Genomic DNA, 26,639 nt, shown 5'->3' with positions numbered 1-26,639 from the left:
TAGTGGCATATAAGGATATCTTGAGAACTGTTCATCTCAAAGCTAGTATCAGACCTGAATTGAGTTGAGAAGTCATCAGCCTTGTTTTTTTCAGTGCCTTTTGTAGCACATTGACAAAGTTTGACAAACTGACAAAGCCACACTGAATACACACAAGTTGAGGGCCACCACCTTTTATAAGCCACCAGTAAGGCTGCACAATTATCAAAATTGCTGTATGAACCAACACAGCCTCATCTTTCTCATCTTTTTCTTAACTGCAAAAAAAAGAATTGTGTACAGTCAATTTCATCACATTCATGAGATATATTTGTCATTCTCCTTGATTGTGCCACTTCTGGACTGGTTGGTGGATGTGCATTACGGGCACATAAATTCTGATTTGGTGAGCTTTGCAGCCGGTGTAGGTGTGCTGTGGGTGTGTTCACTAATCGCGTGGCACAAACTAAAGGGTCCTTTGGAATGGTGAACTGAATCACAATATATTGTGTATACTGTATATTCACAACTTCTCGCAATATCTGTAAGAAAAATTGCAATTGGATATTTTCCCCAAATCGTGCAGCCCTAGCCGCCCGCCAGACAACACCAACTCAGCACTTCCTCTCCAAGAAAGCCACCCACTGTCACAATTAAGGCAGAAAGATGTCAGGTTAAGGGCCTTCAAGAGCTCGTGTCAATCAAAGGAAAATGAAAACAACACAGATGATTGACTGGTTTGAAAGCCTTTGTTTGTTAACCCTTTAACCCTCATTATTTGTGAGGAAGTGATAAAGATTTACCAAAACCTTGTTAAAGAGGAGTGAAGATTACCTTTTATTTATTTTTTCTTGTTTCTTTATTTGTATTCTGTTTTAATGTTTCATTTTCTGTTTATTGTCTGTTGACCATTCCTATTGTACTCACTACTTGAATATATCTGTGTTAATATGTCTATACTATCACTTTGTTTCAATAAACTGGATTTTGAAAAACATATGACTGACTGGGCTGCACACAAACACTGAAAACAAGGAAATACGCCAGGTTCTCATCTGTGAGACTTCTGCTGTTTGTGCAGATGGAGGAGTACAGTAAAGCCAGTCAAGCTTGTCTCCTGTTGTGTAGCACCTCCAAACTGACATCAAAACACAAGATCACTCCGATCCATCAAGACGAGCTTCGAAGGGAATCGGCCATTGACCTTCATCAGTAAGATTTTGTAAATTGTTGACGGGTAAGACACCTATGTTGACCAAAGTTCAGTTTGAGATCTGACTGATGAGTTGGTGGAGTTAAAAGGAAGTTGAAACCCATCACCCATATTGTCTTTGGATGTCTATGGTTTATGGTTTGTGCTCCACAAAGGGAGAAGACAGACACCTTGAACCTCAGCGTGAGTGTTGATGTGGAGGCCCAACTCTGAATCGGAAGAAAGATGGACATCACAGTTGTTTTTCTGTTTTGTGTTTGTACAGGTAAGCAACTAATCATGTCATGCCTACTTAGAAAGATGTAAAAGACATTGCGTAGTGTGTGTGTTTGTGTCGGCCAGTGGGGAGGTGAGTGAAAGTGAAAAAAGAAAATAGTGTTCATCCTCTGAAACAACATCACTTTGTCTACATATCTGTCTTATGTTTATACATAATTGCAGTTGAATTGTCAAGAAGCACACTATTTGTAACTGAGCTTTAAATCTCTCTCTCTATATATATATATATACATGTATATATATATATGTTTTTTTTTCTTCTTTTTTCTGTCATCTAAATTATCTTAGAAAACTATTTCTGCTTCCGTCTGGTGCAAACATGTGCAGCGTAGCCGTTACTTTAATTTTTCTGTTCTGCTTCAGTGGAGCTTATTTCCCCTCAAAGCATCTGTGACTCTCCTCTGGTTTTCTTCTCAAAGCTGCTAATGGAATACTACTTTACAGAGGACCTTAAACTGTCAACTGAGTTTATGTAAACTCTAACTTGTGTTTAAATTCTCATGCTCCTACTCCCAGACTTCATTTTTGAGTCTTGATTGGTTGTCACACTGTTGATACAGAGTGTTTTCATTATGGCAAAATTATTTCTTTTTTCATCTTTCTGTTTATCTTTCTGTTTCAGCTTTCTGTTTAGGTTAAGCAACCTATTCAGTTCAACTGGATGTTTTTTCTCCTTAAGCAAATTTTATAGTATAGTTTCAATACTATTTCAAAAGTCACACAAGATATATGTAATTTTTGTTATTATGTTGTATTTTATTATATGTCATTTTTTGGATAAAAATGGAAAGAAAGTTTATTTTGTTCACATATAGATCCAGATGTATTAATACTGATGTGAACATTTATCCTCCTTACTTGTCTTTAGTGGGCCACTTTGTATTCCCACCTGCCTTTGCTTGCGACCGCCTCCAGAAAATTGACCAGTTCAACCTGTTGCCAGATCAACCCTCTCAGCGTGTCCCAGAAAATGGTGATGCCATTTTGAAGTGTTGTTATGATGTCCTCACTCCCATCACTGTCAATCACACCTGGGTCATCCGCTACATGACAGACAACAACATGACCTGCCCAAATGACGTGAGTGTGACCAAGGAGGTGCAGAGCATTGGATCCATGTGCCAGAGTCTGAGTCTGGCAAAGGTGCAGCTGAATAACACAGGCTTCTACCAGTGCCGTCTCAAGAAAGGCACACACTGCATATACTCACATGGCACCTACCTGCAGGTCTTCAGTAAGTAGGACTCTCCACAGCACGTCACTGTTTGTCATTAGTATCTGCAAAGTGTATGTGTGTGTGTGTGTGTGTGTGTGTGTGTGTTATTTCTTTCTTCTCCTTGCAGATAGAACTGCAACCTAGAACCTTCAGAGATAGGGGCATGTTATGGATTTTATGCAAGGAACAAGGAGGTGTTATAACCCATTCTAAAATGGATAGTTCCGGTCCTTGATTATGATTGGCTGAATAATGCTCGACGCTGTTGTAAAATCCAACACATTGCATTGCATCAAAAGAGTAGCTGCGTCTTGAAGTTGCTTGTCAACCATAAATAAACCGCTACATTTCTTGTTGCCGTATTTTATGAAATCTTGCCATAATATGTAGTAACCGTTTTAGAAAAGTAATAAGCCACTCAAGGTGGTACAGTAGATTCCACTGATTTTAGAACAGATAACAGCTCTACTGTGCATCGTGCCTAACATCGCCCCTTAGTTGCTCTGAAATCAGTGGAACCTATGGCCTCTCGGGGCTTAACTAAACACTCTTGAGCCTGTTCTCCACATGGTAGGCTGGTGCCAGTCAGGCTTGGCCAACATGCCCAGGCACAAGGACACATGACGGGACTTAAGACATACTGTAGCCTTAAGCCTACTGTGTTCTGTAGAGCTTGATTTTGCGCATTATGTCATGTGTTAGATATGAAGAACAAGATAATAACGAGCTAAAGCCAGATATAGTGAGCATGAACTGCAGCTCACCATAAACAGCTCATTATTGAACCTTTCATCACAAAGAACAAAGCTTTTTGCCTCTGATGATTTTCATTTTTTCCCCCTCCGACTTCCTTTTTTTTTTGGAACTTGCTCACATGCTAAACAAAGCACATTCTAATTTATCAGAACATTTTTCATCTACATGCCATGTGTCACAATTTTGTTTCCCCTTTTCGGTGACAACTCCCTGTCTTGTCAAAACTGTACATGTGGGCTACAGTACATATTGTTACCCTCTGACTGTCTCTTCATTCACACTCTTGTCTTTGTGGAAGCATGGCACTACTGCAGAAAAGCCAGCAGAGCTGACTGACTTGTCCTCAATAGTCATCACAAGGTTGTCTCTAGCCCAATCTTTACATCCCTCAGCTCCCATGAAGCGAACTCTTGACATCAGCGAGAGCTGGAAGAACAGCATCATCACCATCGAGGGGGTACTGCTACTGTTCAGCGTGCTACTTCCGGGTATCTGTCAGCTGGGAAAGGTATACCAGTAGACAGACTGAGGTCAAATTCCACCCTCATCAGTTGAACCGAGTTAGGGCACACATTCAGACATACATTATTCTGTATTTCACTAGTGGAGATAGATAGATAGATAGATGGATAGATAGATAGATACTTTATTGATCCTCAAGGGGAAATTCAAGATGGATGAACTGTTTCTACTATGTGGTTTCCAGACAAAGAGACTCACAGAGCTGAACAGGAGGAAGCAGAGAGAAGAGGAGAACATCTATGAGGTGAGGCCCACTGCTTCTCTTCTTCCTTTGGCAACTCTGGGAGAGAACTTGTGATTTTTGTTTCTCATAAAGTCATGTGTCCTCACTCAGCGAGTGCAAATTATAACTCAGTTTTACACCAGCAAAATCTTTCTTGTTCATGACAGGGGCTCAACCTGGACGGCTGTGACTCAACTTACTACCAGATCCAAAGATCTGACAGACACGGGCCTTACCAGGATGTGGCTAACGTAGCTGAGGATGATACTCAATTCGAGAAGCCGTGAAGCAACCAAGAAAGTGTGCTGACATGCAAACTGTGTGTGTGTGTGTTTGTGCGTACATGCCTGAAATCAATTGAAAAATTGGATAATTTCATAATAAGAATTGAATTTTGTATCCCTGAATGCCTTCAAGATGCGATTGTATGGTACCAGTCATTTAGATAAATTGAATGAGATAAAGAAGTATCGGACACAGTTTCCACTTCCTTCTGTGTTAGGCTAAACATATCTTTAAGACAGTTTTACCTAATTATGCTCTTTGAATATCTGCTGTGGTTTTACTGTTTAGTTCCTGTGATGACCTAAACAGCTCATGAGTTAACAGGGTGAAAAATGACTCAAGCTCTTCAAGGATCATTGAGAGGTATTCATTGTCAGATAAACTCTGTGTTTGGTATGTGGGAATTCATGATTAATAAACCAAGAATAATGAACTTTCCTACTCGTGTTATTTGAGTATTTGATGAATCAGCACACTTAGGCTACTGTATGTCAGTCTCAGGTAGATCTGACCCATCAGAGAAGGTGTAAAATCTCACTTGGTCTGATGGACTTCACAACTAAAACAGGCTGTTTGATGTCTATATATTTGTCTTTTCTTTGGAACATCCTCTCCCTTTTCAAACAGAGGATTTGTCTATAATGAACAATAGCCTACCACATTCGTTCAAAGAGATGATAGAAGAGACCATCAAGTAGGCTAGGCTAACCAATTTAGTAGCCTAGGCCTAAATTGAAGCAGTGGAGTGATGATCAGCAGATTTCCTGGTGGACTGGTGGAGTTTTAAGGGCTGGCTGATCAATGTGAGCTTAATAAGCACATGGTATTGCTGTTTGGGTGCCTTTAAACAATTACATAGAAAACATAATGCATCCACATACAATGAATGCATGCATCCACATCCTATGCACAAATAATTTCCACTGGTGGCCTAAATAACACAGATGGTGGTACAGTAGGCCTATAGTCCAAAAACTAGGCCTATATACTGTAATGCCTTCCAATCTATAGGCTTCTCCGAAATCCTCAGAGAAAGTTAGCCCTGGTAACTCTTAAAATGGACACAATTGGCCCCAGTCGTGGCGCGACTGGCTGGGGCACCTGCATCACACGCCGGCGACCCGGGTTCGATTCCCGCCCCGTGGTCCTTTCCGGATCCCACCCCTACTCTCTCTCCCACTCGTTTCCTGTCACCCTACACTGTCCTGTCTGATTAAAGGCATAAAAGCCCCCCCCCAAAAAGATATCTTTAAAATGGACACAATTAAATTCCACCTTGGCCTACTGATACTGTAATGACATTAATATTGTATTGTGGGTCTCATCAGGTCCCTTTCCACAGGTGTATAAAATCAAGCACATTGATTATGAATGCAGACTGCATGGTGCTTGATTAATACATCTGTGAAGGAACCCGGTGAAACCCATGATGTCATTGTTCAGTTATAATAGGCTAGTAATTATCCAGATATATAACTTTTAGTGGGTCAGGGGGCGACTTGAGCTTGAACTCTTGCACTTGAATGTGAGTTTTAAATAGTCCATTAAATATGCCATATTATTATTCTAACAGCAATACTGGATTGAAGCTTATAATAACCTGTTTCACCCATGGTTTCACCCCAAGTACGGAGTTATTTAGGGGCAACCAGAGGCAGTCTTCAAATAATGGGCGTTTCCTTTATCATAAGAAGAATTCGATTGGCTTATGAACAGTACGCGAGCCATATATTGGCTGTGCGTTAGGCTGTAGGTGTGGCTATTTTCAGGTGCGACTACTACAGAGGATAAGAGTGGTAGAATGAGTACAGTATTGAGAAAGATGGCGTCTGGAAAGAAAGCTGAAAGTGGCAAGCATGAACAAGGTGTGAATGGAAGACGATCATCAAAGCGCAATAAGGAAGGCCCCATAGGTAAATCCTTATGTTATGCAAACTGTCGCTATTCTTGTCTGTGATATGTTGGTGAAATTAGGAACTGATGCACACGGGCTTATCAATAGCCAATACTGGATAGCTAACTAGCTAGCCATCCACTGTTGACAACCATAAGATTATAACGTTACGTTACCAAGTAGGCTACTGTGATTGGTAAAAGTCTGACAACTTTGTACTTTTGTAGCTGCCGAATCTACGACGCGTTTTCTGATTCAATGCTGCAATGGGAATGCAATTGACACGTTTCTTACAACTATTATTGACAGGCTACCGTTACAGTGCTGTTATATGGTGACAAAAGTAGCCTAACGTTTCTAATGTATTGCCATAAATCAGCAATTCCAATAGCCCTAAATATGACTGTGTAAGCGCTAACATGTATCAATGACCGTCTTAGGACACGGCTATTTGTTTACATTAGCAGTGTCCTACTCAATCACGGATAACGTGAACTGGAATAATATGATTATCGTTGGTCATGTAGGGTCACTGCCACCAGCCGCGAGAATTATGGTAGTTACATGTTAGGCATACAGCTAAACGCGGGTTCGTAAAGTGCTAAACCTTTATATTTTCCATGTTTTTATGCACAACATCAGACTGTCTGAATCCCTCAAAGACAGCAGGGGCACAGATCTAGGTCCACCACGACATTGCACTGGGCTGTAGGAGATGCTGGCTTTCAAGTGCCGACATAGCTCTCCCTGGAATAATCTCCCTGCTGTTTTGTCACATTTGGTGAACTGAATGGATTTATGTCCCTCCTTTAAGTTTATTAGGCCTACCTGATTGCTGTGAGGATAATCTTAACCTCCTGTCTTGATTAGGGAACTTTGGCTGAACTGCTTTTTTTCCCTTCTGGTCAGTTTAAAGCCTGTAGATTTGTCTTAGATTGGAGAGAAGCTCAGAGTCCCTGCTGGGAGGGTGGGGTGTGGTATTGTTCCATGCTTCCTGTCTAGATGTAGGGACCAGACCGTCACTGGAGAGGCAGAGGCACAGTATGCGGGGCAAAGGTCCATTGCAGGATGTCATCGTTTTCCTTCCCGATTGAGGGGACAGCCATAGGAACTAGCCACATAAGATGAACAGGAGGTCACGGCATTCCTGCGCAGCCACTCATCGACTGAATAGTTTGTCTTGTCCTGTGGGTACAGACAATGCTATTTCATTTGGGTTCTTATGGAGGCTCTCAGGGAATTACCGGTACACCCCATTGCCTTTGTAATGCAGATCATTGCATGACCATTAATGTACAGTAGTGTTGATAGCTGAGGCGCTGGGTGAGCAATAGCCAGAGTAAGTTGTAGTTTTGATTCTTAGACGCCACCATTACCCTTGAGCAGGTATCTTGCCCCGAGTTGCTCCGGATAGACTGGTGCTTGCTTGACATGTAAAAGCATCAGCCAAATGAATGAAAGTAATTAATATACAGGTTTCTTCCAAACCTCTGCTCTAGACAAGGGCTTTACATTAACTGTATGAGTGGATTGCAACACCACAAAACTGCTTTATCCCATGCTGGCTTAAACACAATGTAGGAAGATCCCACATCCTACATCACTTTCTGGAAACATTGTCACATTCACTTTCACAAGATGTTAATTGATTTTGATTTTGATATTCCCTCTGATGATGATATCTGTGCTAGCTGTAGGGTCTTTTTGTTTAGCTGTAAATACACAATCCAGCCATAGTGTGGTGACCCTCAATGTATTACAAAGAAGTTTATGTATTCAAAAACTTGCGTGCAACACTTCTTTCCTTGTGTTGACCAACTTCAGGCTGCAAAGGGCCTTGAGATCTATTCAAATACATTCTCATGATCTGAAACTAAAAATCAATTTGAATAGCTGAAAGTATGTAACTGTCCCTTCCTGTCTGCTGATGCTGCCTGTGATGCAGTGGCAACTCTAAGTTCAGAATGTCAACACCACGCACACACACGCACACACACACACACACACACACGCACACACACACACACACACACACACACACACACACACACACACACACACACACACACACACACACACACACACACACACACACACACACACACACACACACACACACACACACACACACACACACACACACACACACACACACACACACACACACACACACACCTTAGAATGTCAACCTGAAGCCACACCAGTCCATGGGACCAGAGTCAAAGTGCATTTAGAAGGATTAGTACAGACTACAGAGTACAGAAATAAAAAGATTATGCAGACATGCACTACAGAGAATATCACCTTTGTGCAATAGGCTTAGGCTATTATTTGGGTTGGCGATATGGATGATGTAGTTTGATTACTTTTGAATATCATCATCACTCTGCAAATAAGAGAAGTTTAACAATGTTTGCCCAGTGACGCCTCGGCAGTTTCCTGAAGACTGCAGACTATAGAGTAGATGATCGCTATAACACATCCCTGTGTTTTTACACTGTCCATCACCAGCACCTCTGCAGAGTCTCTTCTCCCAACAAATAATGGAACTAACTTTTGTCAGTGGATTTATGGATGGTAAGTTACATAACAAATAATCGTCACCCTCTTGAGCATTCCCAAGCTTTGTTTAGGTTGCTAGACTGCAGATTTAGAGTAGGTGTGTGTGTGTGTGTATGTGTGTGTGTGTGTGTTTTAGTAGAGCAAACCAGGCTTGACGTGTACAGTATGAGCTGTGTTGGGCTATTAGTTAGTTGCTATACGTTTATGTTGCAGCTTAGAGCCTTAGCCACAGCTGACTGCCCACAGTCTCAGTAAGTATTTTGTTTACTGGGTTTCCACAATATGAAAGGTAGGCCTAAAAGTGGCCTACAATATGATATACTAGATTCTAAATGCTTTTAATTTAGATAGATCTCAAGTATGTTAATGCTCATTGAACACTTCTTCTACAGTGGTCCTTTCATTTGTTTGCAGTTTAGACTGTAGTTTTCAGTGTTACAGATATATCACAATGTAAAAACTGGATCAGTTTGGATCTGATAACTGATTCAACTGGAAAGCTGGAAAGCTTTAAATGTTTAATTTATTGAAACCAGCAGAAACCATGGTTTAAAGGTACACTATTCAAGATTTTCACCTTGAATATAACTTTACGAACCCACTTGTAACTTGAATGGTTCACCTAACATACAGTAGCCATACAGCATAGCCATAGTGAGTCACTAATGAGAGAATCAGCCATGCAACTTCAAGAATAGTAAACCCAAAGACATCTCACAAGAATCGTGAAGCGTTACCTTGTCAGTAGATAGAGCTCCATGGAGATTTGCCTGTTGTTAATCTTTCACCACCACAACAGCATAATTTTCATTGTGTACAGGGATATACCTTTAACAGCCACTTAATGAATGTCAATGAATTCTAGTGGAATGGGTGTCTATTTATCCCTTAACCACCCTTTTCAGACAACTCCTACCAGTTTTGCCCTAGGGAGATGTTCACAACATAACATACCGTAGTTCTTGTTTGTTTGCGTTCTAGCCATTTTCAGATGCATTTTGAAGAACTCTTTGTAACTTGCCAATCCATGAAAATCATCTCATTCTTTTGGAGAGGCTCAAAGGAGTGGTAGGAGCAGTACAGAGCTAACCTGGCCCTGCCTACCTAGATCTTCTTTCAGGGAGATCTAGTCTGGAACACCGTAGTTCATAGCCGTTTCTCTCAGACAACAAAAATGTCAGTTGAAGATGAAACCGAAACTTATTGTCATAAATAGAAGCAGCAACTCCTGCAATTGTCAAACAATGCTCACGTTTATTTACCGCAAAGATAGACCCATATTGTTTCCTGACTGATGATGCTGTTTATGGTCAGTTTGTGAAGTTTAAGTAGGAGGTAATGTTAGGAATCTTCGATCAATGTGATTGAAATTATTGGTCCAGCATTACCAAAGTTAGGGCTGTCGCAGTGTTGCAAACGTTTCCCATTCGAGAGTCACCAGACTGTTTACTTTGTGAATGAGTTTGGATTTTTCCAGTCTAGTACCGAGCACACCAGGGTCAGGCCATGAAGAAAATGGGCCAAAAGCTTTTTTTGAACCTGCATGAGCTGACCACCAGCCTCACAACAAGGACAGCATCCGCCCAGAATCAGTGGACCACAGTGTAGGCACACACACACACACACACACACACACACACACACACACACACACACAAATGACACACACATTCACAGACTGCACATAAAAATGAGACATATGCAGACTGCACATAGTGAGAATCCAACCATGTACATAAACATCGTGCCAGAGTTCCTCTGTCAGTGGGTGCTGCGTTAAATCCTGGTGAAGGGTGATCTGCCAATTAGGGTGAAGGTCACTGGCAGCCCCCAGCTCTTTAACCAATGATGGCCAAGGTTACTGGAGTTGTCCCTGACTGGGGGAGGAAGCGTGGACAGTTTGGATCACAACAACCATGATCTTCCATGCAAAACAACACCCAGTGTACTTGACTGTTAAAGCATGAGTGTGTGTGTGAGAAGACAAGGGACTGTTGGTATGTGGGTAAAACGGCCATGCTCTGTGGAAAGGGACTTCTCTGGGCAAAAGGAGAAGTGTGTGTGTGTGTGTGTGTGTGTGTGTGCGGGTTGGAGGTTGGGGGGGAGTAGGGGGTTAAGAAAGCTCAGAGATCAGATGAGTAAAAGTGCCACCTCATGAGTCAGTGCTGGACCAAAAGGGAACCAAGAGGATGGTTCACATGATCCAGAGAGGGAGGGAGGGAAGGAGAGAGGGTCCAATCACAACAGCCCATCTCCTCTTTCTTGCCTATTTACCCCCCACTCCTTTCTCTTTCTCCCTGTGTATCGCTCCTCTGCTGAGTCTGATTCGGTCGCGCTCTCTGACTGGCTATGGAGGGACAGCCTCAGAACAAGGACGGTAACATGAGTGGCGACACTGAGGGTAAAGCAACTTCTGGTCCTCAGGCTTTTGGCTGACGTGCTCCCTCTTCTCCGCGGTGCATGGCGTTGATGTCCTGTCCATACCTCCTGTCCTCCCCTTCTTGACCTGTCTCTGTTGTGCTGTCCTGTTCTTTTTCTTCCTTCAGTTGTTCTAATGTACACTTTTTCTCTCTCACACATTCTTTCTCTTTCTCTCTCTTCTCACTCTTCCTCCTTCTCTTTCTCTCTCATTCCCTCTTGTGCGGTCTGTCTCTGGTCTAACCTGTTAGTGACTCTGAGTGCCTGCATGGTATTGTGGTGCAGGTGACTGTGGCTTGCTGGTTGGATGGCAATGTGTGGGTTTGCTGTTTGATTGGATGATTTATTGATGGCCTCTCGTGCATGTTTGATGTGGCAAGAGCAAGCGCCCTGGTGTGTGTGTCCGTGGTCAGTGACTGCAGAATTGTGGTGTGTGAGGGGAAAGTGGGTCTTGCTTTTGGTTCATACGCCAGGGACTTTGCTCATTGCTACACTTTACACATTGCCTGTCATCTAGATAAGACCCCCTACTTTCCTGGAGTATCACTGGGAAGATTTTATATTGTGTGTGTGCGTGTGTGCGTGTGTGCGTGTGTGTGTGTGTGTGTGTGTGTGTGTGCCTGCCTGTCTTTTCTGGGCGCTGGAATCCATTTGTCGTTCCTACCCTGGCATATTTGAATGTTGGTCAAGAGGTTTGTAGCGGAGCGCACTATTTTGGTTGGTATGCGAAGTCTGGCACACGCTGCTTTTGTTATTTCGGTGACATGGCAGAGGGCGTTCAGACTCCTTGTGTCGTGGCATGGAGGTGGAAGTGTCGGCGCACAGTGTGTGGGAGTTCTCTGGTTACAGAAGTGGAGATGCCATGCAAATTGGGAGGTGCAAGACCGTTAGGCCACGGTGCATGATGACCACACACACAAAAACACGTCACACGTCATCTTAGTGAATGTTTGATTGGTTAATAATGCATCTAAGCCACAAAGACTGGCGCTCCTGTAAAAAAATATTTTTCAGTATAACATATGCCTTGCCTACTTAATGATAAATGACCGTAAATTAGGCTGACTACTGTGTGATAAGTGCAATGATACAAAGACAAGGCCTTCGTCATCATAAGACATACAGTAGGCCCTATTGTATGTCTTACTGTATGATGACGAAGGCCTTGTCTTATCACACAGTAGTCAGCCTAATTTACGGTCATTTATCATTTAGTTAGAATTAAAATTCATAGCCAAATGCTTTTACATTGGTTGTTTTTCACCACTATCCTATTTTTTGGGCCTTTCAAAAAACAGATCCCTTTGTGACTGCCACACCCATAGTGTCTTTTGAGCTACCCATCAGTGCAAATGAACTGAACAAACTCTTGTGTTTGTTCATACTCCATACTCACTCTATAACTTGATGTGTGAAGTGTATTATGTCTGTGGTCCCTACACCATTTTGTGGAGGAGTGGTGAGCACATCCAAAATATGTTTGTGTCAGAGATATAGAGGTAGAAGATCTGCACTCTGTATGTGAGCTCCAAAAATCGACTTGATTGTAGTCTTAAAAAGGCAACATTTCACAGGATCTTCATCAGGCCTGATTGATCGATCCTGCGAGATCGAAATGTTGCCTTTTTAGGTTGCATTTAGATGGTGTGGAATCTATACTATGGATGGTCATGTGAAGAATAGATGGAGAGCTGTTCATTCCCATGAACTGCCCAGATGCACTCTTTTGTCTTCAAAAGAGTTCTGAGGTCAGTAATGAACCACCCCACAATAATATCGTAAAAGCTTTCTCATCATGAGACATCCGCCAACCATATTGCCCAAAGCAAGTTAGTAAACACTATTGTCAGTGCCAGGCAGTGCTCTTGTTGGTGTGTAAAGGGTTTCCATGCCTGTTAGTAGATGGAGAATTTAGCTAATTTTACGCCTTCCATCAGATGTTTGCGATTAGCCATGATGTTAGTGGGTTGCTGTTGAACTTTGTACTCTGTGCAACTGTTCTCGTGTGCGTGTGTGCGTGTGTGAGTCATTGTTGGTGGTTTACAGGGGGCTCCACCCCTAATACAGTAATTTCCCTCATATAAGCCGCATGGAGTATAAGCCGCAGGACAGTGTTTTATGCAAGTTAAAAAAAACAAAACCATATTGATACCATATTGCCTGTCCCCGTGTATTAACCTCATAGCTGAAGAAATGTTGCAAAATCAATGTATAAGCCGCGGCTAATAGTCGGGAAATTACAGTACCTGGAATGAACTTAGCTGGAGAGAGGTGTGTGTACGAGGTAGAATATTTTAGAGTGGCGCTCGTACTCTAGCTGCCAGTAGGCTGGTTGTGTAAAGGGATCAGGTAGACGCAGAGATGGGGGGGGGGGGGGGGGGGGGTTGGTTTAGCAGGGACACGTGGGTGTGTTGTGCAGCCCCCCCCCTCTTTCCTGAAAGGTGTTGGTAATCCTCACAGCACCCACAATCTCCTGTACGTGAGGGTGTGGTCAAGTGTAGGCAAAGCTCTTTATCTAGATGGCTGTCTCATGATCATACTGCCTTGTGGCGCTTTCTGTGGGGTTCTGTAGGTTTTACAGCCTGTACATGTGCATATGTCTCTGTGTGTGCGTCCATCCACTACTAATTGTGTGACGGCTCTTAAGTCACAGGGTCTATTTACAGCAACTTTTGCCAACTAGTGATTGATGGCACTGGCTCTGGTAAAATTCTCATCATCTGTAGCTGAGCAGATTAGTGAAGATTTTCATGAGACACCAGACATACAACTCCACCAGAAGCTTCTCACAAGCTGGTTTAATGCCCCTGTCTAGCTGACATTCTGACTGACGTTTGTAAAATCCTAGCATATCTGCACAGGTGCAACGTATAACAGCAGTCAAAAAATAGCCTATCTTCACCTAAAAACCTTTCCAGCATCGAGTTGTCCACTTGGATAGGGTTACGTTAGTAGTCTGGTAGAATAAGCTGTTTATTTTTTTGTGGTCTTGGAACAAAGCGACACTGCTTACAGTATGTGGCTACATTGGTAAGCCTTGAAAATGTCCTCAACCTCCTATTGGAAACTGCTGTGTTGCCGTCTGAGCGTGACTAAATCTGATTATTACTCTTGTTAGTGTGGGCAGCTTTTCATTTTCCTGCACACACATGCTGGCACACGTGAAGGCATAGAGTAATGCAAAGACATGCACTCGCATGTTTTAAGGATTTAGTCTTATTTTGTTTTTCAGCGAGCGTTAATGACTAAATTACTCCTTTCTGTTTCTAAACCCACACCAGTTCAGTTTACACTCTTTCTTTCTCTCTCTCTCTCTCTCTCTCTTTCTCTCTCTCTTTCTCTCTTTCTCATTCTCACTGTGTCTTTTTGTCTTTCGCCATTAGCTCTTCTGAGTGATCGTGTTTGCAGTAGACTAATCTTATAATGCACGAGAGTATTGGATGTGGTGATGAAATGTGTGGAGTTTGGGAGGCCTGTAGGGTCAGTGAGTTTTAATGGAATCCCCTCTGATGGCTCACCGTGGCCACTCCATACTCATCTGTAAATAGACATTAGCAGCAGCTGACAGATCAGCACAGACAATGCAACACACACACACACACACACACACACACACACACAAATACATGCTGTCTGTTGTGCTCAGACATTATTCAGTTCCAAAGGAGGTTGCCCTGTCAAAGTAATTTACCTGTTACATACAGTGTGTAGCTGAATAGTGCCTTGTGGAAAGCCTCATACAAGTACCCGCTCCTGCCACACGCACACACGCACGCACACACACACACACACACCGATGTACCCACATAGGATTTTGCAGCATAGCATTTTTCAGCCTCTTGTTTTGTCTCTAGTTAACTGAGAGAGAGGCAAAAGATATCAACAACCTCTCGCCAGTGATGGCTGGGGACGGGGCCCTCCAGGGAGAATGATGCATCATGGGAAGACACGATGTGCGGAGAAGGGGGGGGGGGGGCTGTAGGAGAGGAAAAACAACTTGAGGAGAAGCACAGCTGGAGGGTGGTGGTGTCAGGGCTGGGCTGGGCTGGAGGGGCAAGGGCGTAGAGTGCGGGGGTATTTAGGGCAAAGTGCAGGAGGAGGAGAGGGCGTGTGGAGCAGAATGACGCACTTCTCCACAGATGTTAGCGGTGGCAGCAGCCAGACCAGCAGATCACGAGCCGCTGAAGTGATGAAATCGCAACTGAGCAACAGTGACTGTGACCAAAGGGAGAAAAGTAGGGGTGGGCGCGCGCACACACACGCACGCACACGCACACGCACACGCACGCACACACACACACACACACACACACACACACACACACACACACACACACACACACACACACACACACACACACACACACACACACACACACACACACAGTCCAGATGGAGGTGTGTGAGCTGAGTCATATTGGGTGGGTGTACGTGTGGGAACGCAGCAAGCTTTTGTTTTGATGAAGACTCTTTCTCTCTTGTTCTCTCTCTCTCTCTCTCTCTCTCTCTCTCTCTCTCTCTCTCTGTGTCTCTCCCTCCGTGGAGTGTTGAAATAGAAAGCAGCAGCAGTGCCTGTCTGATCACAGTAGTGGAACGCAGAGTGTTTGAGAGAGGGAGGGAGCGCAGAGACGAAAGTGGAGAGAGACTCTCGGGGAGGAGGAAGTGAGCCAGAGAGAGAGCGAGAGGGAAGGAGAAGAGGAAAAGCAAGGGGGGGCAACTGCAGCTGCCCAGATGTCACAAGATGGGTCTGCTCTCAAGCAATAACAGCAGGAGTGGAAACACACTCTCTCTCTCACACACACACACACACACACACACACACCTCTTTTTTTCTGCCTTTCTTTCTCACATACACACACACTTTTTTTATTACTATTTGTGGTATTTTTTAAAAAAAAGAAGTGTGGACTTGATGATGAAATCCAGACCAGACGACCTGTGTGCTTGTACTCAAGTGATGGGGCAATGCATTCTGGACCGAACTAATGGACCTCCACTGCCAACATGATGTCCCTAGTGGCTCTGGTTTAAGCTTGTGTTGTTCTAGAGGTGTTTGTGTGTGTGTGTGTTATTTTTTTGTGTGTGGGTTTAGTAAGAGTTTTTTTTTTTTTCAGTGACCCAGTCAGATGTCTCTGTGTCTGTGTGAACCTGAAACATGGTTGTTTCCCCCCTTCATGTGCACATGTTGACACTGGCACTACAAACGGGCGAATCGTGACTGAGTGTGACTCCAAACACAGACTAGGACACAAACCATCTCTCTGATCTGATCACCGCCTCCCTACACATGTTCCATGCTAGATTTGGGCCTATAATGGGCTGTTTTATTCCCTAGCATAATTATAGGATTGGTGGGCTTGCATAGCATCTTAGCTGTTTTTTTTTTTGAGTTGCATGTCTTCTATGTTGCATGCCTTCCACAAGCACAAGATCTAATACTCTATTAATCCATTCTATCATCTTTAAGTCAAACAGCTGTTTGTGGCAAAAGAAAACAAATACAGTGCATTCCCTCAGCTGTAGACGGCTTGGTGGAAACCTTTTTGACAAATGGGACAAATAAGTGATTCGGACAAGTAGAGAAGCCCTGTCCCACTAACCTACACGCTACATCTGATCGCTCACTTTCTCCCTCTGTTCCCAACTCTGCCATTCTCTCTCTCTCTCTCCCTCTCTCCCTCCCTCCCTCCCTCTCTCTCTCTCTCTCTCTCAGTGATGGACACCAAGGCGGTGTTTGCGGCCGTGTATGACGTCTGTGAGGAGAACGCCACCTTCTTCTCCTCCAACCCCAAGGGCGCCGCCGGGGGGGCGGTGCGGCAGCTGGTGGACGCCATGACCACCATCCAGGAGCACGCGCGCAGCCTGGAGCCCGTCGTGTCCGGCTTCGCCGCCATCTACCACCACTTCGACTTCGACCCCCACATCCCCGCCAACGGCTACCGCTCACTCGTCAAGGTGTGTCTCCGGCCACGTTTGTTCCCGCAGACACGCGCGTGTTCATCTATCATTCATCATTAGGTATCTAATGCAGTTTCGGGTATCTCGGCGACTTTAGGCCTCCCCTGGAGTGGCAGAATATTCATATTTGACCTTGCCATTATAAATGCTGTACTTTGTTCATTGCAATGCAGTAAGAAGTTGTTGTAGAGAATCATCATGAGTGCGCAGCACACACAGGCTAACCTACAAGCTTGGGTCAAGTCAGGCCAGATCAGCTCGTGTCAGAGATATGGAGCGCAGAAAGGTAATTTCATCATTAGATAAAAAATGGCATTTATTTCTGTAAGGCACACACCACATATTTCTGTAAATTGATTCACTCATGAATCAATGCAACTATTAATAAATGATATTGTGGCAAACCTGGGTAGCCTGGCCTGACTCTGACTCTGACTCTTTTAACTAAAGGTCTAAAGGTAATGAGAATGCCCTTAAGATGGTCTAGGGCTCCTAGGGTTAACGTGTTCATCACTTACAGGTGCATGCGTTGCACACATGCTGGGTCCCATGCACAAGGCCGTTGAGTCCTTGTCAAGCCAAGTGTACCCCGTAGCGTTGCTCTAGAGTAGCAATATTCTGGCCCGGCCTTCCCACCATTACCAAGCCTGAGGTGTTTAGTGTAGTGGTTCACTACAGACTCCTGTCTATTGTATGGTAGACACATAAGTAGTTGAGATGAGAGACTTCGTCTTGCAATGCAAGCAAACATTCATTTTGGCAGTGCATTGAAATCATGCAGTTGTCCATTTGTTGGTTATGTTCCTAAGGTCAAATAAAATATAAATTCTTCTCTACAATGCCATAAAAACATTGAAATTGTTTTTTCTCCCAATTGTCAGTTCAGCATAGCAAGCAGCATGCTGTCATTTGCAGTCTAGCAAGTGCTGTCTTTTCTCTGAGTGTGTCTCTTCCACCTGGATAATTGAGCCGACTTCACACAGGAGTTTTTCGACTTCACATAGGAGTTTCTCTCTCTCTCTCTCTCTCTCTCTCTCTCTCTCTCTCTCTCTCTCTCTCTCTCTCTCTCTCTCTCTCTCTCGCTAGCCCCCTCACTCTTTCACTGTGTGTGTTTTGAGTTGCATCATGAGTCCTGTAGTCCCTTTGTGAATGCCTGTGTGAGACTCCAAGTGGTCCTGAGGGGGCTGTTCTGCTCCTTTCCTGGTGGCATGTGCTCCTTCAAGAATACTTACCCAAGGGCTCCCGCCAACCATGTTTACTTCCTGATCGTCTGCAAACTGTGTGTGTGTGTGTAAATGGCTTTGTGTGTATTCTGATGCCAAAGTTAACCACCCGGCGTATTGCCTTACGAGGGAAGAAAAGTTCCCCATAAGTCAGTTATATTTCTTTTCGAGCACAGGAAATCGAAAATCCCTGTGAAAGTGCCATTTTGACTGGTGGGCACCGTTTATTTTTTTTTTTTAATGTACCTGCAGGATTTCACTTGAAAATGTCATCATAGGTGGGGGAGAAAAGTGTTGTGAAATTGTTCACAGAATGTCCCTCTACCCCCCCCCCCCCCCCTCCAGTTGGTGCGCTGCTGCCTCCTCCACATCGTGCACAAAGGCCGCTACATCAGCACCAGCCGGCGGAGCATCTTCTTCCGGGTGGCGCACAACGCCAGCGAGATGGAGGCCTACAGCAACGCGCTGTGCCAGCTGCGGGCCCTGCTCTACCTGGCGCAGCGGCTGCTGCACGACAACAGCCACGGCAACCTCTTCTTCCAGGAGGAGAGCGGCCTCAGCCAGAGCTTCATGCGCGAGTACGCCTCCATGCACAAGGGCTGCTTCTACGGCCGATGCCTCGGCTTTCAGGTGTGTGTGTGTGTGTGTGTCTTAAGTCGAGTGTGTGTGTGTGTGTGTGTGTGTGTGTGTGTGTGTGTCAAGTCGAGTGCGATTATGAGTGTGCATGTGTGTTTACTATTCTGCATAATTAGCTACGACACATAAAATGGAGACGAAAAAGGAAACAGAAGGCAGTGTGTGTGTGGTTATGTGTGTGTGTGTGTGTGCGCTGAGTGGAGTGTCTGTGTGCATATGTGTGTCTGTGTCAGAGGAGAAGGGAATTGGAGAGTAAGTACAGACAAAGAGCAACGGCAAGAGAGAGGGAGGGCAGAGAGCCTCTTTGCATAACAACGTCCTCTGTGGGCGCTGCCTAGGAGCCTGATCAGAAGATCCGATGCGCCGTTTTGATATGGATGGGATGCCGAGCGAGCCACTGCTCACTATTCACTCAGAGGCCTTCTGAATTATACACACTGTTGAGAGGAGCCGAGGACGCTATCGTGTGAACAGTATGCCTTAGATGGTGTCTCTGGTAATCTATGAATCTGTCAGTAGATAGATTCATAATTACTTTTACTTTGTGTGTGTCTGTGTGTGTGTGTGTGTGTATGCCTGAGAGAGTGAGTCATTGTTTTTTTTCACATGCAAAACGCCTCATTTCAATAGAATTCAATCTGTCTGAAATACGCAAAAAGTAAAAAAAATAAAAGGAAAATAAAACATCAACATACTTGAGGTAAATTCCAGACCGTAAAAAAACAAAGGAGGAAGAAAAGCGGAAAGAGGAGCGCTGCACACTGGAGATGGAGGAGGCTCCCATAGGGGTGAATAGGTTACACAAACACACACACAGCTCCACTGGTTGGAGTCGAGGGCTAAAACCTGAGTTCAGGGCGGCGATTTGCACCCCAGCTGTGGCTGTGGCTCTGGTCTAGCACAGGAAAAGGAAGCACCACAACCAACAGGTGTACACACACACACACACACACACACACTCACATGCATGGTTCTTTAAATAACCAAGGGAACTTCCCTTTTAGTGGTTGTAGTGCCCACAGCGTACCTCCCACAGTATGCCCCCATCGGTGGAAATGAGCTTTATTTTGTGTCTGACATCCAGCCATGTTCACATAGTACCAACATATCCATCCCTGCTTCCTATGCAGTACTGTGTGCCTCATGTTCAGAAATGGTCTTCTCTTCATCCCTCCCAATGGCCTTCTCCCATTCTTCTCATCCCTCTTCTCTCTCTCTCTCTCTCTCTCTCTCTCTCTCTCTCTCTCTCTCTCTCTATCTCTCTCTCTTCTCTTTTCTCTTTCTTTTCTTCCTCTCATCTCTTTATCCGTCTGCAGTTTACCCCAGCCATCCGGCCCTATCTCCAGACCATGGCCATTGGATTGGTGGCCTTTTCCGAGAACTACAGAAAGCATCAGTCAGGCATAGGTGCGTTTATTTGTATCTCTGTGTCTGTCTGTGTGTGTCCTTGTCTGAATCTCCTTATGTGTCTTTGTGTGTGTGTGTGTGTGTGTGTGTGTGTGTGTGTGTGTGTGTTTGTGTCTGTCAGTGTGAGAGTGTATGTGTGTTTGTGTGTGATTGTCTATGTGTGTGGACAGGCCATTTCAAGGCACTGTTGAAGAAAGACTGCCATTGTATTGGCCTTCCAAGAGTAAGTGATGTTCTCTCAAATCCCCAAATGTGACTAACATGTACTTGAATTCCATGTTGCTACGGTAATACCACAAATCAACGACTGTCCATGTACATTGTATAAACAGTCCTCTCATTAAATAAACAATGAATGTTGACAAGACACTGAACACTACATGAGCGACCAGTATAGCTTGTATGACACAAAAATAATCTTCCATATGTAGTCCCCATGTTAGACGGTACACACCCTGTGTACTGTACACATGAGTGACCACACTGACAAGCCACCTAACCTTGTGTCTTGTGCTCTGTGCTGCTCTCTAGAGGAGGCAGGAGGCATTGCACCATACGGTGAGTCCATGCTCTCCCCCTTCCCCTCCTCTCCCAGTCTGTCACTGGGTGTGTGTGTGTGTGTGTGTGTGAGTGGGGATTTGTATTGCACCCCCATATTTCCTCCCTCTCCCTCCAGTCTGGTTTCTGCCCCCCACCTGAGACCACCTGCCTCAGGTGGGTTCTGCATCTGGAGATGCGGAGTGTGTTCTATTGAGTGGGTTTCAGGTGCCTCATGCAGTTGAGTCTCATCATGGTTACCAGACCTTTTAGTGTCCTCTGTGGTGTCCAGTCCCCCCCCCCCCTTTGGCTGGATGACGGTCCGCTACAAGGAATCCCATTGTATTTTGAATTAAGCCAACTTTATGATTCTCTCTCTCTCTCTCTCTCTCTCTCTCTCTCTCTTTCTCTCTCTCTTTCTCTTTCTCTCTTTCTCAGGAGTTGCTGCCAGTTCGTTGTTTACCTCAGGGAAATATGCCATTGACCCTGAGCTACGGGGTTCCGAGTACGAGCGCATCACACAGAACCTAGACGTGCACTTCTGGAAATCCTTCTGGAACATCACTGAGACGGAGATCCTCGCGGTGAGACTCGAACACCTCTGACTCTCTCTCTCTCTCTCCCTCTCTGTCTCTATCTCTCTTTCTCTCTCGCTGAGAGAACGTTGTAGGCTGGCTCGAGAGCTTTAAGTGACTTCATGGCTCTGTTGTTGACACTTACAGGCACTGTTTTAGAGTTAAGAATACTATGTATGCATCCATCAGAGGTGGCTCATCCATTTAAATGAAACCGTGCTTAAAGGTGCGCTATGAGATCCTAGAAAAGGAAAAGATTACCATAGCGAAAAGCAACATGTGGATTGAAACTGTGTGTGTCTGGTTGTCATTTGCACACAGTATTTACAGTATTTACAATTTACAATACCCTATATACTAGGCATACTTTATTTACAGATTAGAAAAAAGATATATATTATATGGAGAACATCCATAGAAACATACAGACCTACAGACATGCAGACATACATATGACTGTTCACAGTAATTAAAACTCCTACAGATGTTTCTCAAAATTAAGTCTTTGCACACAACTGCCGGTTATTCCTCTTGCGGCGACTCTGGCAGATCTCTCCCATTATTACCTATCCAGAAACCCTCGGCTCTGCCTCTAACTATGCTTCAGGACAAGCGCGGTCATATATTTTTAATGAACTGAGTAAATATATGCCTTTTGCATATTTATGTATACATCTTTGTTTTGTCTGGAGGCTATTTATATTCCGGCATGTGCTTTGCGTGCCTCGGCATGAATGTTTATCGCTGAGTGTGCTGGTGTGCTTCCCTCGCCCGCTCCAGAGTCTGGCCAGCATCACCTCGGTGCAGGTGAAGGTCAACCGCATGCTGCTGGTGCCCCCGGTGGCCTTTGACCTCCCGCTGGCCGCCGACCCCAAGCGCTCGGTCACCATCGCCCCGCCCACGGCCCACATCGGCCCCGCCCCCGTCCAGATGAGGCTCATCTCCTGCGAGTTGCGGGAAGGACAGGTGAGGACTGTGTGTGTTGTGTGTTGTGTGTTGTTGTGTGTTGTGTGTTGTGTGTTGTTGTGTGTTGTGTGTTCGCAGGTCTACAGTCACAGATAGACACACGCACACACACACATAAACTCACTTACTGTAGCCTGTATTCACCTATACTGTATGTTGTATAATTAAATAGTGTTGACTCAATATATGGTGCACCATACTGTATTAAGTAGTGACCTTGCAAGCATGAAGCAGGCATCCTGGAAGCTGCATCTTCATTCGAGTTGAAACTGTAGCATCTCCTCCTCCTGACTAGAGACGTCTATGCGTTACTCAACTAAGCCTCAGCTCCCCACTCACACACACGGCTCTGGCTGTGAGGGCTGGTGCCAGTGTATTCCTGACCTGATTGTGTGAAGCAGGGTGCCTTATAAAAGGGTGATTTCTCTGCGCTCCTCTGACAGCCTGTGTCTGTTTATGAGGCCATGTGTAGATGCATGCATTAAAGCACCAGGCCGTATGCAAACAGGCTTTGGAGGGGAAGCCTTGGCAGAGTCTCCTTTCATTTAGAGCATGTAAGCTCCTTTAATCCATCATGCTTTCACTCATCTCCCTCTCTTTCTTGCTCTCTTTTCTTCTTTCATTGGATCTCTCTCTCTCGCTCTCTCTCTCGCTCTCTCTCTCGCTCTCTCTCGCTTGCTCTCTCTCTCTATCTCTCGCTCACACTACCTTTCCTTCTTTCTCTCCCTCTGCCGGTCTCTCTCTCTCTCTCTCTTACGTACTTTCTTTTTTTCTCTCTCTCTCTCACTCACACTTTCTTTTCTTTGTTTCTCTCCCTCTGCCTGTCTCTCTCTCTCCCTGTCTCTCTCTCTTACTTTCTTTCTTTCTCTCTGTCTCTCTGTTTCCCTCCCTCTCTCTGCGTCTCTCCATACTGCGCTGGTTGTCTGCTGCGCTGCTCTCCGTGAGCCTGTGAATGGGGGTGTATTGAGCTGGGACAGCGCAGTGGAACAAAGACCTGCCAATAGCGTCTCTCTTCAGAGGCAAAGCGCCTCTTGAAAGAGTTACAAAACAGCCCTTTGTAGTTCCACTTCCTCTGTGGAGAAACAGCACTTGTGTTGGCTTTGTTTTTTTTTTGGTTTGTTTGTTTGTCTGTTAGTTGGTCGTACTGCTCAGTTGATTGCTTTAATTATGAAACGACCAATTAGTCCAGTTGTTCTCCGTTGTAACTGCTTCTGTGTGTGTTTGTCTTCTGCGCTCCAGGATAGCGAGGAGCTGCTGGCCATTTCTCGATCGGAGGGGGGTGGCATGTCTCTGTCGCTGGGCATGAAGACCAAACGCAGCCCCCCCTCCCCATGGCTCCTGGTCCACTACCATGGCGGAGGCTTCGTGGCCCAGACCTCCAAATCTCACGAGGTTTGTGGATCCCTTCTCTACACACACACACACACACACACACACACCTCATCCTTTTTCCTCATCCTAAGGGGGTCTGCCCTGCCCCGACCTCTGCCCACTGCCTCAGCATGATGATGTGCTCCTCTCCCGTCCTTCTGGACGTTTGGACCGTCTCCAGTGTTCCTCCTTCCTGCTTGTCCTCCCCTCTGTCTTCTTTCTGCTCTCCTCTCTTCCTCATCCCTCCATCCCCTCCTGTTGACACATGGCACTCTGATGCACATTTATCATTTCCCTTGCCACGCCCTGCTGCCCTCCCTCCCTCCCTCCCTCCCTCTTTTTCTCACTCGTCTCTGAGGACTCTTCTCGTGTCTCCATTAAGAGCTAATGCCTCGCCCTGTACTCCTCCTCTCTCTCTCTCTTGCGCTCTCTCTCTCTCTCGCTCTATCGCTCTCTCTCTCGCTCGCTCACTCTCTCTCACACCCTCTCTCTCGCTCTCAGTCTGTGAACAGGGAGGAGTAATTACTGTTCGTGGGCCGTGAACTGGTGTCACTCCCCCCTCCGCGAGCCATTGATCTCGCCACGCTCAGGAGGGGGGGATAACTGATGGCTCTGACTTTGTCTCTCTCTGTCTCTCGCCCAAACTGGTCAGAGGCACCCTGGCCCGGCCAGATCCACTTCCTCATATGCCAGACAGCGCACTACATTTCCCAGCATTCTATGTTCGGGGGGCCTTCTCTGAGAGCTGATGTTTTGTCTAGTAGAGGAGAAGCTGAATGGATCTTGGAGTCTTGTCCACAGCCAGTGGAGAAATAACACATATCAAGAAGTGTGCAATGTATTGTCAACCTGTAAGACAGGCCTTCAGAAGTATCATAGAGTAAATAAACCTGCAGACATATAAGAATTACAACTACTAGTCTGTGCATTAAAATACTGCATAGGAAAGGAAGGAAAGTGACACAAATTCACCAAGGAAACCCCGTTTGAACGTGCCGTCATATGGAGAGAGTAATGTTACAGTAGCTTTAGAGTGACGTTAGAGTGACGTTGGCCCTGCACAGACTCTCTCCATTCCTCTGCTCCATTTGGACGTAACACCAGGAAGCAGATCTGTAGCACATGCCATAAAGTCCACTCTTTAATTGGTTTTAAGCTGCATGTTCGACTCCATTTCAATGGCAGCGGACTGCCCAGTCCATCCTGGAGTGCCTCTCATTCGTCTTTTATACATCCTCCCTTCCTTCCTCGGTCCTCGTCCTCACTGATCTAGATAAAGAATGATGGGGCGGCAACAATGGGATAGTCTATCCAGTGTTAGTTATAGATCAGTGGGAACGAGCATGGAGGACCGAGGAGAGAGTTCGAGAGGCACCCCTGGAGTGCCTTCCGATCCCTGTGTCCTTTTCGTGTGAACTGGCCTCTTTTGCTGCCACCCTTTTGGCTCTGCTCTTCCTCCCCGGCCGGTCCCTCCTCTTCCTCGCCGGTGTGTCCCCGCTCCTGCACTCCCTCCTGGCCTCCTCTGCACTCAGCCACAGCCCCCCTGAGTGACACGGCCGCCGATCGCCCGCGACGCTTGTCAACACGCATCACTTCCTGCCCACCAACTAAAACAAACAGAAGATGGGTAGAGAGGGAGAGGGAGACAGAGAGAGACAAAGAGAGGCTGAAAAAACAGAGAGAGATGAAGAGAGGAGAGAAGAGCGAGTCAGAGAGAGAATGAGAGCGAGAGTGAGAGAGATACTAGGAAGAAAGAGAAAAAGAAAATCTGTGTTGATTGGCCAGAAGAGAAAAATCTGGAATGATGGGCTAGAAGAAAAGGAGCTGGGGACGGGGGGGTGGGGGGGTAGAAAGGTGTTCTCGGTGAGTCATATGGGCTGAGTTTGCCTCCTATTTTCCCCGTCAGTGCTCACTGGAATGGAGCAGGAGGGTGCTGGAGCTGTGAGCCGGGGGTGCTATTAGCACTTAGCAGGGGCCCCTTATTTCAGACCGGAGGTGTGTGTGTGTGTGTGTGTCAGTGCGTGTGTGTGTGTGTGTGTGTGTGTGTGTGTGTGTGTGTGTGTGTCCCGTGTGTGTGTGTGTGTGTGTGTGTGTGTGTGTGTGTGTGTGTGTGTGTGTGTGTGTGTGTGTGTGTGTGTGTGTGTGTGTGTGTGTGTGTGTGTGTGTGTGTGTGTGTGTGTGTGTGTGTGTGTGTGTGTGTGTGTGTGTGTGTGTGTGTGTGTCAGAGAGTTGGTTAAAAAATGAGCTAAAGGAGAATAGAGAAAGGTGAGGAGAATAAAACGGAGAGTTTCCCGCAGGAGGAAGGGGGGAGTCGACTGTAAGGGACGGAGAATATACAGACTGCTGAGCGCACTGCAGCGTGTGTGTGTGTATGTGTGTGTCGTAGTGAGTGGCATTCATTACACAGTGCAGCTGTGGCGCCGTAGCCAAGCTACCTAACGACTGATATTAAAACCCCAGCGGGGATGTGTGTGTGTGGGGGGGGGGGGGGGGGGAATTGAGACAGATTCTCCTAAGCTTTAAACAAATGAGCCGCCGCTCGTGTAGAACATCTTGTTTGATATGGATGCAGCAGACTCGCGGTGAGCGCGCTGCCACGTCGAGTTCAGAGCGACACCT

The 26,639-nt window shown here is 45.5% G+C and overlaps 2 protein-coding genes across 5 annotated transcripts in view; both read left to right on the top strand.

Annotated features, from left to right (window-relative positions):
- Positions 1 to 1,067: 1,067 nt before the first annotated feature.
- On the top strand, positions 1,068 to 4,906 carry cd79a (CD79a molecule, immunoglobulin-associated alpha). Of its 2 annotated transcripts, none has more exons than XM_062539004.1 (6): positions 1,068 to 1,216; positions 1,348 to 1,457; positions 2,415 to 2,705; positions 3,836 to 3,951; positions 4,150 to 4,209; positions 4,356 to 4,906. In XM_062539004.1, exons 2-6 carry the CDS (start codon positions 1,418 to 1,420, stop codon positions 4,473 to 4,475), a joined length of 627 nt encoding a protein of 208 aa, XP_062394988.1. In that variant the 5' UTR covers positions 1,068 to 1,216; positions 1,348 to 1,417; the 3' UTR covers positions 4,476 to 4,906. The 2 variants fall into 2 exon arrangements, with proteins under 2 accessions (XP_062394988.1, XP_062394987.1); XM_062539003.1 differs by having other exon boundaries at positions 2,340 to 2,705.
- A 1,390-nt stretch (positions 4,907 to 6,296) lies between these two features.
- Positions 6,297 to 26,639, top strand: part of lipeb (lipase, hormone-sensitive b) — a 35,762-nt gene continuing 15,419 nt past the window's right edge. Inside the window, exons 1-7 of one of the 3 annotated variants that reach the window (XM_062538973.1) lie at positions 6,297 to 6,386; positions 17,061 to 17,302; positions 18,874 to 19,158; positions 20,481 to 20,571; positions 21,547 to 21,692; positions 22,464 to 22,649; positions 23,889 to 24,041. In XM_062538973.1, coding sequence (XP_062394957.1) covers positions 17,063 to 17,302; positions 18,874 to 19,158; positions 20,481 to 20,571; positions 21,547 to 21,692; positions 22,464 to 22,649; positions 23,889 to 24,041 — 1,101 coding nt within the window. In that variant the 5' untranslated portion in view covers positions 6,297 to 6,386; positions 17,061 to 17,062. Of the gene's footprint in view, positions 6,387 to 8,463; positions 8,945 to 11,225; positions 11,331 to 17,060; positions 17,303 to 18,873; positions 19,159 to 20,480; positions 20,572 to 21,546; positions 21,693 to 22,463; positions 22,650 to 23,888; positions 24,042 to 26,639 lie in introns of those variants that run through there. The other 2 variants (XM_062538972.1, XM_062538970.1) reach the window with 2 other exon arrangements.

This window comes from Sardina pilchardus, chromosome 6 (assembly GCF_963854185.1).
Source record: "Sardina pilchardus chromosome 6, fSarPil1.1, whole genome shotgun sequence".
NCBI lineage: Eukaryota > Metazoa > Chordata > Actinopteri > Clupeiformes > Clupeidae > Sardina > Sardina pilchardus.
The sequence above is the reverse complement of the archived record's forward strand: the minus strand, read 5'-3'. Positions and strand labels throughout refer to the sequence as shown.

Coding starts and splice junctions, on each gene's coding strand:
- cd79a (XM_062539003.1), top strand. CDS start 1,418: ATGGACATCACAGTTGTTTTTCTGTTTTGTGTTTGTACAG. Junction 2,706..3,835: donor CACCTACCTGCAGGTCTTCA/GTAAGTAGGACT, acceptor TACATCCCTCAG/CTCCCATGAAGCGAACTCTT. Junction 4,210..4,355: donor AAGAGGAGAACATCTATGAG/GTGAGGCCCACT, acceptor TGTTCATGACAG/GGGCTCAACCTGGACGGCTG.